At 41.0% G+C, this 19755-nt stretch overlaps 2 protein-coding genes across 5 annotated transcripts; both read right to left on the reverse strand.

The window, feature by feature from the left end:
* Positions 1 to 1438: 1438 nt before the first annotated feature.
* Positions 1439 to 12151, reverse strand: LOC119739581 (spermatogenesis-associated protein 24-like). 4 transcript variants are annotated; one of them, XM_038214566.1, is made up of 8 exons: positions 12043 to 12151; positions 10111 to 10220; positions 8667 to 8767; positions 7066 to 7131; positions 5754 to 5884; positions 4738 to 4808; positions 3410 to 3519; positions 1439 to 2357 (listed from the first exon to the last, which is right to left on the reverse strand). In XM_038214566.1, exons 3-8 carry the CDS (start codon positions 8757 to 8759, stop codon positions 2256 to 2258), a joined length of 573 nt encoding a protein of 190 aa, XP_038070494.1. In that variant the 5' UTR covers positions 8760 to 8767; positions 10111 to 10220; positions 12043 to 12151; the 3' UTR covers positions 1439 to 2255. The 4 variants fall into 4 exon arrangements, with proteins under 4 accessions (XP_038070494.1, XP_038070492.1, XP_038070491.1 ...); XM_038214564.1 differs by lacking the exon at positions 10111 to 10220; XM_038214563.1 differs by lacking the exon at positions 10111 to 10220 and having other exon boundaries at positions 12031 to 12151.
* Positions 12152 to 13751: 1600 nt separating this feature from the next.
* Positions 13752 to 18014, reverse strand: LOC119740018 (nuclear receptor-binding factor 2-like). Its single transcript, XM_038215206.1, has 3 exons — positions 17879 to 18014; positions 15934 to 16018; positions 13752 to 15173 (listed from the first exon to the last, which is right to left on the reverse strand). The coding sequence occupies exons 1-3, from the start codon at positions 17936 to 17938 to the stop codon at positions 14344 to 14346; spliced, it is 975 nt and encodes a 324-aa protein (XP_038071134.1). The 5' UTR covers positions 17939 to 18014; the 3' UTR covers positions 13752 to 14343.
* Positions 18015 to 19755: the final 1741 nt, after the last annotated feature.

Consider the following 19755-nt stretch of genomic DNA (forward strand, 5'->3'; position numbering starts at 1 on the left):
TGCATTGCACGGTCACACTTTGGGCATCTCTGATGACGAGGATTTATTCAGGTATTGTATAAAACAACGAATGTTTGCAAGTGCAATGGTAAGAATAATTTCATGAGGTAGACGGAATGTTCCATTCCACTTGTCTTCGCCTTGTGGAATGGAACATTCCATCTGTCACCTAATGAAATTATTCTTACCATTGCACTCAAACATTCATTATTTGTATACTATCATAGGATGGTGATTTTTAAATGACAAGATAGTTTGGCAGTTATTCTTGGTTTTGGTTCATTGTAGATAGTGTTGGTTTCAATGTTTGTTGTGATAATAGAGTTTATTTCAATGCTGAGAAGAATATTTTGGTGGTTAAAAATCAAACTTGTGATTTAAACAATAAATAATCATTAGGTTTTGATTGCAATTTTGTTGCTCATCTTCTTCGGCAGTTTCATTACATTTGTCATAATTTGTTTGAAGAATACAAGCCATGCTGAATTAACTGTTACTCTTTCTAAAGTGATAATGAAAGACACTTCAAATAATGAAAAATATATACTTTGGACACACTGTGCATGCGTGGAATACATTTCAGTTACACACATTGGGCACTACATAACCTATGACCTACTCACTCATATTATACATGTACACAAGAATTGCACGTCCCGGAATATTTCTAAGGGTGTGATGGATCCTGAATGGCCAAGCCAGACTTTGGACGGAGTAGAACATTTTACTAGTTAATTAATGCTAGTCTAAGCACACTGAAGTAGTGTTCTATTATACATCTTTCAATCAACGGTACACGGTACATGCGTCGGTACATTATTCAGTACTAAGGGAATAAATGTGTGCTCGAGAGGTTTTAATCACTCTGTTTAAGACCGCTTAGAGTCTGGGTGCTGATAATTACCCGAGCCGGAGTAAAATTCTGACTCCCTGGTAGTGTTGCGCATGCCTACATGAGGACTGTGAACGTTCAAACAATAAAACGGCAACAGGCACTGGATTTTTAGGAGTCCACATTTTATGTGACACTGGAAAAGTGTTTAAGACCAGCTAGCCATGTCTTTATCATCCGTTTAAGACCAGCCATGTGACGGGCTCTCGACTAATAGGAATGGCTAAACTGTCTGAGGTATTTATGAATAAGGGAATAAATATGTGCTTGGCCAGTTTTAAACAAGAACGTTTAGGCCAAAGAAAAAATGTTTCTGAATACGATTGCATGTCATTTGAAAATGGGGTAGGTAGCAGGGGGAAAAAAATGGGGGCAATCTTTATTTTTGTACGATCATATGGCGGTGTCTGCAATTAGACAAAATTAAAAGGTAGTAATTGATGTTTTTCGGGGTTTTTTTTATTTTTCTAAAACACTATATTGGATAGGGGCTGTTGAAAAAGGGTAGGTAGGGTAACCAGAAGCAGAATTTTTTTTGGGGGGGGGGGCCTTAAAACCAGCTCAGGGGCCCCTGAGCCATACTTGTTTAATACCGGCCAAACACATAATTTATTCCCATTCATAAAATATCCTCTAGCCAAAAAGTCAAAACAAGTCCAAAATTATAAATGTCCAAAGATTTTGTTCAACAATTTTTACTTCATGTTTTCTTTTAAACACCCTTCTAGCTATAATATGGCTACTCTCCCGAGTAGACATAAACATCACCTTATACAGAGATTTGATGTGCGCACTGCACAATGTGGCGCGGAATTTTAGGACTATGAAATACAGACTCACTGGTTAACTGAGGATTGTGAACATTCTACCAATAAAAGGGTAAAGGGGACCCAATTCCAAAGGAGTCAAATTTTCATGTGACACTGGGAAAAGTGTTTAAGCCAGCCGGCCGGTGTTTTTTCAACCATTTAAGACCGGACACGTGACAGGCTCTTGACCAATAGGAATGAATGACCCGTCTTAGGTATTTATGAATAGTTTTTTCAATACTATAATCACACTGAAGTAGTGTTCTACTATACATCTTTCTATCAACAGTACACTTGTCAGTGTATTCTTCAGTTTAAAAAAACCCAACAATTTCTTCTGTCTTTTTAATCAACCAATTCAGACATGGGAGGATGCGCAAGGTAGGACAAAGAAGCCGCATTGAGCAGCGCTGCACACTGTATTGTGAGCCACTTCTATGCAGTCTGTGCACAATGTAAATAAGCCCTCAGTTAAGAAACGGGGGGAAAAATACCAAACACCGAGGTGGAAATATTTCCCAAATATTCAGGAATTCTGTCCAATTAGCAGCACCTCATTTGCCTGGTTTGTTGTATCCTTTGCGGTTAGTTCCCTTGGCATTCAGCGTGCGTGCAATGTAGGCCTCTTGCTGCAATTGTACATTCAACTCCGACACCTGTGAATCGTAAATCAAATGCAGAGAAAACTGTCATATCCAAATTCTTAATAAATCGATGGTACAAAACCTAAAATGAGATTGATGGAATTCTCAGGAATCGCTGTTGTTTTTTTTTTAACAGTTGCACATGCCGCCTTTCATTATCTTTTAAATATTATTTCAGATATGCAGGAAAAGGACAGCATTTCACATAAAAAACCCTCATTAGTATTGGGAATACATGTACATCAAATGAGTACATTATATTTAATGTAAACCAATGCTATAATTTTAATAATCTCACAAATTTTAACTTTGAACTGGCCCTGGCCCACTCAATAACTTTGGGGTCCATAAGTGTGACATTTTGTGTCCCTGTTACACCTGTGTAATTTGCCGCACAAGCATCATTAACATTGACTTCAAACTATTTTTTGTTTGGCAGGCACTTTGTTTACATAATCACCCTTTGAGATAGGAGGCATTAACCCTTGAGCGCTTTTACTAGAAAGTAACCTGAATCCGCCAAAATCCACCAATTTTGTCAAACAAAATAAAGTTGGTGTCCTGAGTCCATCAGAATCCACCAGTGAGTCCATCAGAATCCACCAGTGTAGTACACATACCTTGTACATGCCAAACATTAAGCCAAGGGGTTAAACTATGAAGATCCTGAATCCATCAAAGTCTCCCAACTGATCAATATTGAGGTATCCTGAATCCATTAAAATCCTGCAGTACCACTAGGCTTACTGTCCTGAATCCATTAAAATCCCCCAATTTTTTCATTATGGAGGCATCCTGAATCCGACGAAAATCCTCCAAAACAGGGATATGGATTTTGATGGATTCAGGTGCGTTAGGGTTACAGAATTCTATCAAATCGAACAGGGACACACAAGAAACTGGACCCCCGAATTATTGAATTACCAATTTTTATTTTGGATTCTTCAGATTTGTGGATTGTTTCCGAAAAATAGGAGATCAAGCTTTGGCCAGGAGTTGAGTGAGTATTATGCATACATTTTTATCTCTTCATAGCTTGATAAAGAACCCAAAATATTTCATACTTGTTGTCTATGGTTATCCCTCTGCTTGGCTAGTCTCTGCTTCAAGTCCCTTATCCGGGAGTCTTTCAGGCTTAGAACGTCGTCTTGTTTCTGCTTCTCGGTTTCTATGGCTGGAGGGAGAGACCAACAGTGTCAGAAGTATCTATGAAATACCAAGCTTTTGAATAAGACTCGAGTCCAGTAAATACATGTGTCTGTCTGTCTAATACTTTAACATGGACACACTGGCCAAGTTCGGGCAGTCTGTTCTCGAACGGCGGGAACACGACCCACGAACACTGCTCTCAGAACAGGATCCACACCTCCTATCCATCGGGTTTTGCAAGAATATATCCACGTCAAGAACAGACCGCCCGAACTCGGCATGTATGTCTAAACTTGACCATTGTCTACAGTGTAGTGGCTTTTTACACAACGGATAGTTATTTTACATCAAATGCTCAATTTGAATTCCCATTTGCCCAAGTCGACTGTCCAACTACATGAAAAAATGTACAGCTTTATTGCATGTTTGCATCAACATTTTATAAGGATGAACTAGAATGTTCTTGCAGAATGCTTAACTTATGATCACTTCAAATAAACACCTTTTTAACAAGTTAAACTGCAAATATATGCTTTTTCCATTGAGCATCAGTCTTGAAAAATACTTCCTTGATCTAGTAACATTTTTAAGTCTCTACCCAGGCCTGTGGTATAGTAGATTTTTGACCTAAAATTGAAGCCATTTTAGTATTTTAACACATTTTTCTGAGCTGCTTTTAGACATATTTTTCTGAGCTGCTTTTTAACATATTTTTCTGAGTTGCTTTTAGACAACCACTGATTCCGTGTATGGGAATCTGTGCACAAGTATCCCTCAACGGTTACGAAGGGAGAGTCAGGGGAGATTACTGGGAGAGACATTCAAATGCAGTGGCCGTTGAGCCTGGTGCTTACGTGAAGACATTACGGGTTTATGCAGATTCAGAATTATTAGTCATGCGTACTTTGTGCCATACTCGGGTCAACCAGTACATGCACTCGGTATGTCCCTCTCACTGGGGCTCTGGAGGTGGTCAGAAAGGGTCATTTCGTGCACGGAATCCATATGAACAAGATTTGTTTTCACCAATGAACAAAATAGTTGTGCGGAGCACAACAATGTGCACAATTTCTTTTTTCTACAAAAAAAAAGAAGTGGGGCATTTCACTCATGGGAAATTCAAAAGTCCATCATAACACTTTTAATACGTTTGGAGAAAACACATTTGATGCTCAGAACGATTTCACAGCTCTCATTGGCATGGCACACCATCCCCGACACCTTTCAAGCCTTTTTGCCTTACCTGAAAATCTTGTCTTCAGCTGACTGTTTTTGACATTTTCTTTCACAGATTTTTCTTTTAGCTGTCCAAAGCTGTAGCAAATGAGATCATAACGATATGATTAAAACCACAAACACGAACAATGGAATGGTACAACTGACTGGAGCAGGGTTTGCACCTGCGACCCGGAATACCATGACAGCACTCTACCAACAGAGCTATCAAGCCCTATGTTGGCGGTTCCCCAGTAATACCTTAACGTCTGATATAGGTGGTACCATACTCGCACATTTCACACACCAATATAGTACAGTTGAGGCACACATGCATCTCGGCATCATGTACGACCTTTGAGCAAGCACGTATCTATCTCTTCACGTATGGCCTCGAATTGAGGTTGCCGGATCAGTCTACAGGAGTGGCACAAGAATCTTGTATTCTAAGAACTGTTCCAAGCATTTTTTATGAGTTTTATAGAACGGAAGTCTGTGACTCATTTCAGTTTAATTTTTTCAGGTAATGAAATCAAGGGTTCATAAAAAGTGCATACTGTACATACAGGTATACACATGTACTGTAGTTCGAAAGCCAAAAGGGCAATGCCTTGCAAAAGCGGACATTTTGTCATTCCGTATTAAACAGACCTCATTGTTATTCTTTATTCGAAAAACAGAAAAGAAATGTTCTCTTTTCAAAATATGAACGTGCAAATAAAACGTCGTACATTTTATTTCCACTGGCATCTTTTGAAAAACATCTTTTCGTTTACGAGTTATGAATGATAATGAGGTCTGTTACGGAATGACAAAATGTCCACTTTTGCATGGCATTGCCCTACAGATGACAAAGGAATGTTCAGTTTTAGAGGTAAGAGGAAAACCCACAGATTCAGGGAGAGACTGAAATCCCAACCCATGTTTGCTTTGGTGGCAGTCGAACCGTGGTCACAGACTAGACGTGGAAAGTGAGGAAAGTACCAATTTGCCAAACTGACCCTATCAAATGCAATTGGCGGCCATTTTTTCAAGCTGACTTACGAGTGTTCAAAGTTTGCTTTTTCTCGTTCCAGCTGTGCAGTCAACACCTCAATCTCCCCCAGGGCAAACTGTAGCTTGTCACTCTCACTGGCTAGCCTGGACTTTGTCTCTTCATGTTGCCGTCTCTCCTCCTGTCAAGTCAAAAAAATGTGTCATATCATAAGACAAGCAAATACTCACACCAAGTATCTAAACAAATGGAACAAGATCTGTTGTGGGTTCCACTCAAAGTCTCAAACTCGATCAAGATTGGAAGTTGTTTTCCCAAGTTCTTGGGCTTCACTGAGTACATGTTGTTTTTTAAAGTGGTACAATGTATTAGACGATACCCTGAAGATCACCACCAAAGACAAAAAAATACCATTCAGTAGTTCTCACAGCAGTTTTGTCCATACCTGCACTCATTTCAAACAGCAAGTGGCCTTACCGTCACACATATGTTTGCGATATTCATTGATTAGGATATATATTTTCATGGCCCAAAAAAGGCAACAAATATTCCTTTTAAAAACATGTAGCCGGTTGATTATATGATGAGTTTTATTGGAAACTTATTTCGAGTATATATTTGCGGGGTATAACTTTGGAAAAACTCATATAATAGAAATTTTGGACATTTTATGCCACTGTAGCGCCAGAGTATGTTGGCAAAATGTCGCCAACATGCGAAGACTAGTGGAACACTGCACATGTGCAGTGCAGACCGTAAGTGAATTAAGTGACTATACACGGGCAACAGACTATGAGTATACGTGGTTACAAGGCAGTGCCACGTTACCTAAAACTCAATGGGATCTTATGTTCTTGCAACCATATCAGAATTTGCAATAATCGATAAATCGGAAATCCAACATTGAGAATATTGGAAAATATCGATTATTTGAGGTAAATATTGGGGAGACCGTGAACTCCAGCGAACACAAAGCACAAAGAAATGCTGCTTGGCATTTAGCAATGTTGTGATTTGGAGTCACAAGCAGAAGTGGCTGCCGAGTTTTATTTCATTATACAGCGAACGTTAAACACAAAGTAAAAGCACAAAACGGGAGATTTATGTTGACAATAATCTGATGCATTTTCTATATTTTCGATATCATTCCTCAATATCGAGACTTTTGATACCATTAATAAATTTCTATCGGCGATATCTATACCAAAATAACATCGAATAATGGAGTAATATCGATATATCGACGGTGCTTACCATAACTATATTTGGTTTAAAGTCTATTAGATTTGTGTGAAAAGTAGAACAAAGTCACAAAATAGTTCTTTAGTGGAGCTCTATTATTTAAGGACTAACTGACAATACCTTCAATTGTTCAACCACCACGTCATATTCAAGTTTGGTTACCGTCTCTTTTTGATCTGTCTGCATCTGGTGGGAAAACATCAAAAGTAAATTTTACACAACCTACAGAAATGTTAACAACCGTCAAGCAGTGATGGAAGGGCTTCAAAAAGTACCCTTCTCCTCACTGCGCACCCAAGTAGGGTGTAACTGAGCAAGCTAGACCTAGACTGAAGGCCTGACCTCATAACGCATGTGTATGTGAGGTCAGGCAATCGCCTTGACGCTCTGATATCTTATTGGTTGCCATGCACTGTGATGAATTTTCGTACCTGTAAATTGGTTGAGCTCAGCACATGCAGAGCGGAGAGGCATGTTGAGTCAGTAGTAAAACCACCTTGGCCCTTTTAGCTAGGATCCATCCTGTAAAATCATCCAACTGTCACCATGTGAAGAACTGATACAGCGTCAATCCTCTCCAAAATCATGTTTTTGTTTTGCATATATTCAATTGAGGGGTGACCACTGCCTCAATCCTTCAAAATCCTCCACCACTGTAAAACATTGCGCATTAATGCTGATGATCTGCAGGGTACAGTCTACGACCTCAACACAAAGCATCCTCAAAAATCAACTGACATTTTTTTGCCATTCAGCCTCAATCCTCCAAAATCCTCTGAAACTGCCTTGTTGAATTGGGAGGATTGATGAACGAGGGTTTGGGTTAAGGCTACAAACAACCCGAGTTGTGACTGTGCAGCATGGATTGTAGTCTAGGAGCTACAACCAGTGATAACCCTGGGGCACTACTTCCAGACTAACTGGGAGTGGGAATAAAGTGCCTGCATTGACCAAGACTGAACGTCACAAATCTTGGAAAATGTACATGTACATGAATTAGCTACATTTTCTTCTCCATAAAACAAAAGAAGACTGTTTGCTTTATAACTACAGATATGAAATAAAGCTTGTACCCATGATCCTATATACATGTACCCCTCACAACTTCATCCCATCTTGAAAGTGTCTAGACCCGCGAACGTGGCCACATAGCCACGCTCCAGAGTTCAACGCATGAGATTGTGTGGGTACCCGGACGTCTCCTACCATTTCGCACGTGCATGACTCAGAAATACCAGCATACCATGCAACTGCGTGACCTCAGAAAATCAAAAGTTGTGCTTGTACGTTTGTTGTTGTTGACCCCTCAAATTTCTTGGCAATGCAAGATCCTACGCTCGCGTGAATTTACAGAAAGCTTCATATGTAAGTACTTCTAATACTGGCTAATTAAGGGCATGCTGCGTGACAATTTCAAGTGTTTTTACACGAGGCCACAGCGTGGCGTTGTTATTGATGCCTCGTTTACGGGTCTAGAAAGAGTCTAAAGAACACAAGGGAAATTATATTCAAAAGTTTGCAGATGATTCTTCATTAAAGTCTCTTTGCTGTATTTGGAAAGCACTGTAGGCAACACAAACTCACACGGTGCAGTTGTGAAGAGATAACAGCTTGAACAAAAACTAATAACAGCCCTGTGAAACTTGTCATGTATCGTAAAGTTGTTCCAATTACCCAATTACCCATCTGCAGTGAAATTATAACACTTTCAAAATCCTTACTTGTTCTTTCCACGAAGTCAATACATGTCTTTGGGTCAGGAGAACATCTCTCAGTTGTTTGTGAACTAACATTTCAGCAGTAGTACTGGCCATTTTAATTTCTGCAAAAAGAATAAAGGGCAATTACACCAAACACATGCTCTAGAATTTACAATAGGTTGCAGTATCCTATGGAGTACCGAAGTGAGCACGTGCACAAAATGTGTGTGAGAGACATTCAGCGCGTGATTCAGCCCGTGAACCAACACGCGTGCGTACTCCATTCATTTGCACTACACTTTCTGGTTCTAAATGACGTCACACTTCGGTACTCCATAGGTTGCAGTATATTGCAGTCACTATGTGCACATACCATCATGACTGCATTTCAACAAGTTGTCAAAATCTGAATTGCTTTTTTCTTCACTTTATTCACTAATGTTTAGGTAACAAAGACCTGGAAAAACTGAATTCTGTATCCCTAACATCTAGTCATCCTGTATTTTCAGGCGAAATGTGCAGAGAGTTTGCCCAAAAATTACTGCTGTATTTTTCGCAATGTCAGGGGTCATCACCTTTAACCTATTATTAATTGTTACTGGTTATCTATTAACCAGGTACGTATCTTCTACTAGAGTGCATGAATATCAACCGTGATCAGGTGGAAAACAGTGTTAAGGCTGGTAAAGGTTCCCTATTTCACAAGGCTACAGAACCGGCAGCAATAAACAGGCATGTGTCAGTCGTTGAAAATTGGTTCTTGTGAGACTATACCTTCCTTGAAAAAAAAAATCTTCCAATCCAAGGCCACGAATCTCCTAGAGAGCTAGACCCACTAACTGGGGTGCTAGAATTCCTTTTTTCCCTTGATTTTATGGATAGACCAAATCCAAAATTCCAACTAAAAGTTCTAGCGCCCATATCATGGCCATCACTAATTTTTCCCTTCACTTTCTGATAGCCATCAGAAAGCGATAATACATGTATGTCCTAAAAAGTCAAACTTTGTAGGGACAATATTGAAGTATTTACTGAGGAAACACTTGACTTAGAAATTTTCAGACCAGTCTCATCCGGTTTGTGCACAGGGTAAAAAGTGATGGCCAGATCTGGGAATCTTTTCAGTGTTTCTACAGAATAGTGAAATTTATGCAAGTTAAATCATGGAGGAATAAAAAAAATACACAACTCTTTTCCACACACGCAAATGATGCAGCAAATTTATACAGCTCACTCCACAATACAGAGAAAGTTCAGTGGTAGCCTCCATGGTGGTAGTCAGTAAGCCTATGTATATGTATAGCCCCATAAATGTGGCCAATTTCCTTGGACTACATGTACCTCCGTAAGGCCACATACACTTGGAACATGTACCCGAACATGAAGAGCTTTGTCAAATTTTGATTTTCACATTTAGACTATATTTGTAGTTTATTCATGCTTTAGAACTTGGAAGCAAACTCACCCTCTTGATAAGCGACAGAAAAAGAAGTCCCGCATTTTTCAGACGTCTACTCTTTGTTCGTGTAATTTCGTGTCGGAATTTAGATACGCAAACATAATGTGCAAACGAACCTGCAAATTACACGAAATATGGGCGTTTGAAAAAGGAGGGACTACTTTTCTATCGCTTAAACTGGGATGAGCATGATCAGTGTGCTCCTAAAGTGTAAATAAATAACAAAGAAAGTCTAAATGTGAAAATAAGAACTGGATAAAGTTCTACACATTTTCGGGTACATGTTCCAAGTGTGGCCTTTATTTACAGAGGTAGTCCAGTAAATTGGCTACATTTATGGGGCTAGCCTACGTAGTACGTAAATAACATACATGCTGTATCTGAACCACACACATGACAAATTGTCAGACGGTTACAGCCCAATAGTCCGAAGGTTCGATACTCCGAAGGCTCTTTAGTCCGAGGGTCATTAGTCCGAAGGTTCGTTAGTCCAAAGGTTCAATAGTCCGAAGGTTTGATAGTCCAAAGGTTCGATATTCCAAAGGATTAGTCTGAAAATAGAATAAGGCTCATAATCCAAAGGCTCGATAGTCTGAATATACAGTAGAGTAGGGCTAGATAGTCCAAACTAGCAATCAAGTTCGATAGTCAGAATTGGCAATAAGGGTCGATAGTCCGAATGGACAATACGGTTCGTCAGTCTGACACTTTGGACTATCGGACCTTACTGTTGATTCGGACTATCGGCCTTTACTGTTGATTCGGACTATTGGACCTTATAGTCGATTATAGGACTATTGCCACTTTATTGTCGATAGACTTATTGGACCTTATCGTATTTTCTGACTATGGAAACATATTTTCGTTTCGGACTATTGAACCTTCGGGCTGATTAACCTTAATCTAACTTCGGACTAGGCCCTACCGAATCTTCGGATAAATGGACCTTCTGTCTTCTGACTATTGCATCAAATAGTTGGATTAACGAACCTTAACCCCTTAAGGACTGGGTGTAATGGAGACATTCCTCCACACATAGAGCAAGTGGCCCGCATGACTGCACAACCTTTGTGTGGTAGCGGGACTGCACAAAAGCAGCAGCTGTGGAACTACCCACTAGCCGTGTGCCACGGCATACCACAGCTGGCAACTGCATTCCAATGAAGATTAGCGGCTGCGGCCTACTCCTAGAACTAAGTATGAGGCTCCACGTAGCTACGTGAGCTACGTGGAGCCTCATACTTAGTTCTAGGAGTAGCCGCGGCCATGACCGCTTCCCGTACGCATGGGGTTAATAATAATAATTTATTTGGAAAAAATGTTGCAACCTGACGCCACTTCCGCGAGCTAGGCCTATCGAGTCAAGAAAATTGTCTAAGTATTTCCTAACAAACTTGGAAATGTTTCTCAGTCCCAGATTCATGTTTTATCATCATTCAGTCATTTCTGCAATGAATGACCTTCATTGCATCATGGAGGAATCCTCCATGATTGCATTGAGATGATATGATGAAAACAGTTAAACAGTGGCGTCAGGTTTCAACATTTTTTTCCCTTTATAGTTTATTTCATTTTCGGATTTAACAAACCTCTTTTGTATTCGGACTATCGAACCTTCAGATCACAGAACCTTCAGACAATCGGACCTTCGGACTATCGGGCGGCCCCCCGTAAGACCCCTTATTAAAGCTACGCGGTTTTATTTCTACGCACTCACCTTCAATTTGTGTGTGACAACGCGCGCTCTGCAAGCCTGCGCAGATTGTCGAGGAATATTTTTATATGGGCTAACTCAGCTCACCAAAGTGGTGTTCCTCAAATGTGGAAGTCAGATAAAATGAGATGAGGTATGCCTACAACTTGTTTTATATAATTATATTACTTGTAAGTTGTAGTGGGCCCCCCTAATACTAGATCAGAGCATACTGAAATGCTTACAACGTTCGATTTCAACCTTTGAAACTCGGAGTTTTGCCGCGGTAGCTAGCTGGCTAGCGCGCTACATCTTTTCCTGCAAGTGCGCCCTCTGTGTGAACACGGTTATCGCGCGCTAGTGAATGAATGGGGCCGGGGCCGGGGCGCGGCGGCGGTGTCGTGCGAAATTTAACTCTGATCCTGAGACAACTTCAATTTCATCAATTAAAAAAAGGGGAGACGATTCACCCAGTTATTAGTGGCTTATTCTGGAGGTCATCCAATTGCTAAACAATATTTCAGGTTTGCACTTCCGCCCAAGACCTGGCTTGGAAATTACGAAAATGAGAGCCGACACGCAATTTAATTGAAATTTCTAATTTATTTCTACCAAAACAGATATTTGATCCATAAAATATTATTCTGAACGTAGATTACTTCATTTTCTCTTTTTGTGTGTGCGTATATATGTAGTTGTTTTTTATTTATATGTTATCTGATAGTCAACCCAATAGTTTTATTTGCATAAGGGTTTTGCCATAAAATGTAAGCAGTAATTGGCTTAAGAATTGATGAAGCAATTATAATTTTGTTCGGATTACTACATTTTGTGACTTTCAGTCACAAAATGTGCTCTTTTGGGGAAAATGAAATGACATGAATCAACTAAAATCATCCTCCCAATAATCTCAATACAGAATGATTACATCACCTAATACATGTACATATAATAGTCAGCGATATTTCAAAAATAGGGCTCATTTAGGGCAAGAAGAGAATTTTTTAGTAGAAGTTGGTAACATAGCTATTTTACCTAATTCAGGCGTGCTGAATTCAAAAATAATGTTTACCAAGCTGGATTTTAAGTGGACGTATGCCTAATTTGCAGAAATCTTAAACCTAAAAGTGCCCGGTTATTTTGACCATCTCTCAGCAGGGGGCGGGGGGGGGGGGGGGAGACAAATTCCGCGCCCCCCACCCCAAGATCTCGGCCATCGAGTGACGAAAAATTTTGAAACTCGGTACATTCATAGAGCAACTTATTATAAACATACCCAAGAAATTTCATGACTAAAGGTCAAAGGGTTTTGGAATTATGGCTAATTAATCATTCATATGTATGAATGGTAATTCTGCTCTGTGTACACTATGTATATGAGAACATTAAGTTTTCACAGCGCATAGCGCTGGAAAACTTTTAGCTGCACAGGCCACCCATGGTCCGATTTGTATGTTTTTGGTATCAAAAGATGCGCAAGGCTCGAGGCTAAAAAATCATAACAGCTCGGGTTGCGAAAAAAAAAATTCAAGGCTATCGCTGAAAAAGTTGAGGCCCCCCCCCCCCCTCGGCCCTTTTAGGGTTAATGCAGTCTGTCATATTTTTTTTTTGAACATTTTATTTGCTGATTATACTTACACTTCCTTACTTCAATGACATTTTCTAAAGCATATAGTGACTGAATAATTATGAGGACACACATGTAGTAACAATCCAAACAAGGCTACTATGATACCCTTAAATTGTGCACATTTACTTTTACTCAGATATCATCAAGTAGTCTCGCCAAACGTCAGTTTTGATGACACAGTTACCCCAACAAATATAAATGGGACATTTTGTCAAAATGATAACATCTTGATATTTAGGCCAAACAAGAAAATAGGGGGGGGGGGGGGCACTGAAGGACAGTGATATATATTTTTGCTCAATTCAAGACTTTAGATGGGGGGGGGGGAGGGCACAGACATCTGGAGGGGGGGGGGAGACATCGCCCTTCCCACCTGCAGATACGCCACTGCAGATAAGCCACTGCAACAAAGTCTTATAAACATTAATCTAACCTGACCATAGAGTGTGTAAGTCTAGCCAGTCCACGACATTCACTTTTTATGTTAACGTCTCGGTACCAATCACCGACTAGTCTAGTCACAGACTACCATGTTTGAATTTACCAACTTGTTATCCGCCTGATCGATTACACGGAAGTTGAGGTCAACAATTTTAATTCTATTATATTCATCAATTCCTAATACATGTATTTTCAGTATGTGGTAAATTGCAATGACTTCTTTTCTTTCAAAATACCCATTTTAATATTGCCCTTGATTGGACAGTTCCAGTCAAGACACAAAATAAATGCAAAAAAATAGGACATTACTTCACTACCCACATTGCAGATCCTATACATGTACACTACATGTACACGTACATGGTGCCCGGTTGTGTAAAATATCGCAGGTTTTAGAGGCAAACTTACACGCTCTATTGCCAATCATGATGACCAGAGTTTGAACTGAGTTTGAACTGACAGTTACAATTGTATTTCAGATCAGATCATCATCTTCCAAGTCAGGCATATGAAGAGGTGACAGAGGTGACAGAGGAGGCAGGGAGTCTGATGGAGGGGTGCCGGCAAAACCGTCCATCAAGGAGAATGGGGCTTCCAGTCTGGAATTGGTCCCCATTCCAAAATGGTCCACCTCCCTGGTGACACAACGCATCCTGCATTCCTCCAATTCTTGTCTGAGGTCCGACACTGTCTCTTTCAGTTTCTGGTTCTCCTGTTCACAGCTCTCCAAAACCAGGAAGAGCCGCATCAGATGGCTTTGCAGCTCCTGATTTTGAGTGAGTAACTCTTGCACAACTGTCTGTCGAGTTTTGGGAAGCTTTTGCCCTCTTGGAGTTTCATTTTGGCTGGACTCACCAGACACAAGTGGCTCTGTGATGTCGAGGCGACCACTGCCTGAGCCAAGTGTTCTGAAAGCTGCCATAATCTGTTGAACACGGTATTTTGGCTGTTCGTTTTCAATAACGTGATGCTGCCGGATCATAGCTAAGAGGGAGTCAGTCTCCTCAAAGGAACTGAACTTGGACTCGGAGCTGTCTGTTCTCATTCTCCTCTCTCCATCTTCAGGCTCCGCCCCTCCACCAGCCGGGACCTCACTCATTGGGTCTTGGTCTCTGAGGACATCAGGAGTATCTTCATTGAGGAAGCGCCCATTCCAGAGAGTCAGCACTGAATCCTGTTTGTGTTGGTCCCACTGCTGTCGCTTCTTGATAATCTGAGGCTGCTTTCTAAGATTCTCAAGTTGAAGTCTCAGCGACAGGACAGCTGAGGGGTTCTGCGTCTGTTGAATTGCCACTTCCAGTTGGTCTGCAAATCATAATAATAAGGTTACAATTAATAGGTGCACTTGATGAATACCCGCGGCACTCTGACTCAAAGTAAAATACGGCTTGAAAAGCAAATAAGAGATGAATTAAAATGAAATTAGTCATTAAATGACAAGTGATGGGTAGAACGCAGTATCCTGGCACTGCCTTTTAACCTCATTATAGCCTTGGTGATCTCATTGCAAACTGTAGGGATCAAAAAAATAAACAGGACTTTATGACTAACATTAATTTCCAATTATTGTTTATAAACTGCTGAGAAAATTTCCACGACTCTAGGTATTTACATGTACTTTCTACAAAACCACAAAACGTTTTAGACCAGATTTTATCAACTTAACATAATGGAAAATCTGATGGTTAACGTTTTTTATTGGTGTTTAACCCTTACTCTCTGAGGGTAGTTTACTGCATGTCAGTTGGTTATGCCAATGCCCTCCAGCTGCAGTTTATTGGAGGATACTTTGATGTAGCAGTGAAGGCTCCAATTGGCAGGAGTTGGAGGCCCTGGAGGGTACCTGATACTGACCAGCTGGGGGCACTTGATTGTTATCAGAGGACTCTCATTGTTCTCTGTGGCATGTATTGGAGTGCCTGTCCAGTTACCCTTGAAATGACATGGCAGATATTGGAGGGCCATGCAAAAAACATAGGAGATTTTCTTGAGGCACATATTGGCATGCGTTGGAGGGTCTAGTAGGGTAAGGGTTAATGCATGTGGAAATTAAGTTTTTACAAACCTGCAGCTCGGATGTAGCAAGACGAGGCCTGATCATATCGTCCACTTTGCAACATCTTCTCTGCTTGTCTTTCAATCTGATGGGCCTATATGGTGCGATTTAAATGTTAAAGAAAAAAAAATTAATTTACCACAACTGCACTGTGATCCAGTACACGTATCATGCCTATGCACAAATCATGTACATGTACATCATGTTATGGGCCTACGTGCACGTATAATGAAAGGCAATGGATATTTTACCACCAACCGGTCCCCGATTGTTTTCAGCATTGAACCGGCACAGCTGCACTAAACATGCGCAGTGACTGTGTTTTGGGGGGGGATTTTTTATTGGCAAGAATCTTCGTCTGGTTCCACGCTTACTTAGCCATTGTGACTTCCTTTTCATGAGATGGAATCACACCTAATGCAATTCAGACTTTATTCCCGTTAAAAAATCCTCTACTTCGCGTGTTTGATGTGAATCAGCAAAAGAAAATGACACAATCTGTAATTAAATGTAGGATTCGATTTAATTCAAAAAAAAATTAACTCAAAGCTCAGCCTGTACAACAGCCTGGTCCTGTCCATCCTGTTGTATGGCTCAGAGACATGGACCCTTTCCGCCGAGCTAGAACAAAAGTTGGATGCATTTGACACAAAGGCCCTCCACCATATCGAGGGTATTAACTGGCAGGATTTTGTGAGTAACAAAGACCTCCATCTTCTCACCAATCAACCCCCAGTCTCTCATCTCATTCCCGCCTCACGTCTTTGCCTGTTTGGGCATATTACTCGAGCAGACCCACTGATGATGGAGCCTGCTCTTCTGCTGAAGGAGCCTGCCCCCAACTGCCCCCTCCAAGAGGTCGCCCCCGTTTGCCTTGGACGGACAACTTGGACTGGAGGAAGACCTCAGGGCACTGGGGCTGAATGTCAGCCAGCTGGAGACTTGCCCAGAACCGGCTGGATTGGAAACTGTGCTGTCGAGAAGCTACATGTACGCTCTTCCCGAGCATGCAAAATTGATGATGATGATGATTCGATTTAAATTACTAAACTTAAAGTAAACTTTTAGATAGGCCTACATGTAACTAGCCCCACGAGTGTGGCCCCGGTATGCTGCGCTGAACCTCTGGCCACACACTGTGGTACCACGCACTACTGAGGACGTTTTCATAACAATTACGGTCCGTTTCTTACATATGGTTGTATTTTATGATGTCCCATCTATCACTTCTGGGATGCTTATGTGTAATGATGTTCAATTTTCCGAGATAGTCTTGAATCTTTCTGGAGCCCATATGCACTCGTGAAACGTCATTTTGAATGTGACAAGAGATGACCTCAAGCTGTGACGTCGCGTTTATGCAAATTGCTTGTCGAGCGAGGGTGCGAGTTGCAAATGCGATGGCTGTTTCCTGTGCCGTGGATCCTGAATAGAGATCAGTGCATGTGGCCCCCAGACGATAAATGCATGGTACAGGAAACAGCCATCGCATTTGCAACTCGCGCCCTCGCTCGAAAAGCAATTTGCATAAACACAACGTCACAGCTTGAGGTCATCTCTTGTCACATTCAAAATGGCTGCCATCACCAGACGTTTCACGAGTGCATATGGGCTCCAGAAAGATTCAAGAATATCTCGGAAAATTGAACATCATTACACCTAAGCATCCCAGAAGTAATAGATGGGACATCAGAGAATACAACCATATGAAAGAAACGGACCGTAATTTTTATGAAAACGCCCTCAGTAGTGCGCGGTACCACGGTGTGTGGCCAGAGGTTCAGCGCAGCATACCGCGGCCACACTGTACTAGTGGGGCTAACAACATGTAACCCCCCATTTAAACTGGTTTTAAAAAATATAAATTATACACTTTGAGCGCATTATTTTCAAATTAGAGATGCTGTAAGCATGCCATGGACCTGGACCAGATAAAGAACAAGAAATATCTTACCCGATTAAGAGGTGAATCGGGATCCATTCCTAATTTCACCTCAACGATTTTGTGGAGCATTTCGTTGATTGAATATATCCAATTCTCCGTACACCGATAAAGTAGGGCGCCCCCTTTTGAGTTGAAACCAACCAAATCATGCATCATCGTCTCACGCGAACCGTGCGTGCACGGAACTGCCAGTGAAATTCATTATCCCATTTATTTTGATAAGATTTGCACGCTGATGAAGGAAGGCAAAATATGAGAAAATGACATTTCCCAATAAGCGGCCCCCCCCAAAAAAAGGGGACACAGTCTGGGCCTAGCCTCATTATAGTTGTTGGTACAAAAAGAGACCGAATAATATGACAAGAAGTAAATCCTTGGCTGCAAAGAACATTCAAGAGGAGGTATTATAATTTTTACTCTGTCGGCCAATTTTGTACCAAAGTTGGATAGAAAGTCCCTTGTAAAGTTTGGAATTAATCATGCTGAAGAAATTAAAACCTGTTGATGTTAAAGCCCCTTAATTGTAAGTTCTAAAAAAAAAGGGGGAGGGGGGAGGGCGTGTATTTCCAATGATCATTTTCCCCGATCCCCTTTTATTCTGAAAAGGGGTGGTCATCGCCTTTTTGTGTAAAGTTTCTCATGAAACAGTGTTTATACAGTGCTTATTCGTCGGTGAAGGGCAAAAAACCTAATTTGATTTACATCACACGACAAAATTCCATCTTCTGAATAGTTAATGCGGTACCCGCTGCTATGTACATCAGATTCGAACCAGCCTACCGCTCCACTTAGCTCGGTTGTCGAGTGGTAAGACGTCTGCACTAGAAAGCAGGAGGTCGTGGATTCGAGTCCCACCCGAATGATTTTTTCAACTTTCACTTGGCAATACATAGAGTATACAGTATTTATTCGTCGGTGAATTGAAGGGCACAAACCTAATTTGATTTACATCACACGACGCAAAATTCCATCTTATGAATAGTAATGCGGTACCCGCTGCTATGTACGTCAGATTCGAACCAGCCCACCGATCCCGTTAGCTCGGTGGTCGAGTGGTAAGAGGCTGCACTATAGAAAGCAGGAGGTCGTGGGTTCGAGTCCCACCCGAGTGATTTTTTCCAACTTTCACAGAGGTAATACATGAGTATACAGTGTTTATTCGTCGGTGAAGGGCAAAAACCCCTAAATTTGACCCATGATTATTACCCGCCCTATAATAAATGAGTCTCGTATTTTTCTATGTTTATTCCCCGGCCCTCTAATTCTGAAAAAGGGTAGCGTGCATTTATAGTGATCATTTTCCCGACACCCTAAATTTCCTTTTCTAGTTATAGATGACCTTTTTGTAAGAGAGAAGCAATTAAGGTCAAACTTAGAGTATCTTATACTAGTTGGAGAAAGAAGATGCATGGAGCCTGACCAATACATGAAGAAGCTGCAGAGGAACTTTCCACTGATGGATTTCCAGTCAGTTTATACTCACGAACCGGACGGAGACATATCCCTACACTACTACCAAAGAGGGTCGACGACACGATAACATTCTTTTCACCAGAGAAGACATAAACAGACAAGTTGAAAGTTGATAAATGCCCGGGTCCAGACAAGCTTTATATCCCAAGGTTCTCAGAGAATGCAGCGCATAATATTGAGTTATAGCTACACCCCTACATCTGATTTTCAGAAAATCCTTAGATAGTGGAGTATTAAGGACTGGAAGACAGCCAGAGTCACCCCAATAAAGGGTTCCAGTACCAAATTTGGAAACAACAGACCGGTCAGCTTGACTTGCATTCCATTATGGAGTGACGGGTCAAGGATAGAATGACAGGTTTTTTATCACCATATTCCACTATCTGACAAGCAACACGGATTAACAGAGGGGA

This window comes from Patiria miniata, unplaced genomic scaffold, assembly GCF_015706575.1.
Source record: "Patiria miniata isolate m_02_andy unplaced genomic scaffold, ASM1570657v1 HiC_scaffold_4, whole genome shotgun sequence".
Lineage (NCBI taxonomy): Eukaryota > Metazoa > Echinodermata > Asteroidea > Valvatida > Asterinidae > Patiria > Patiria miniata.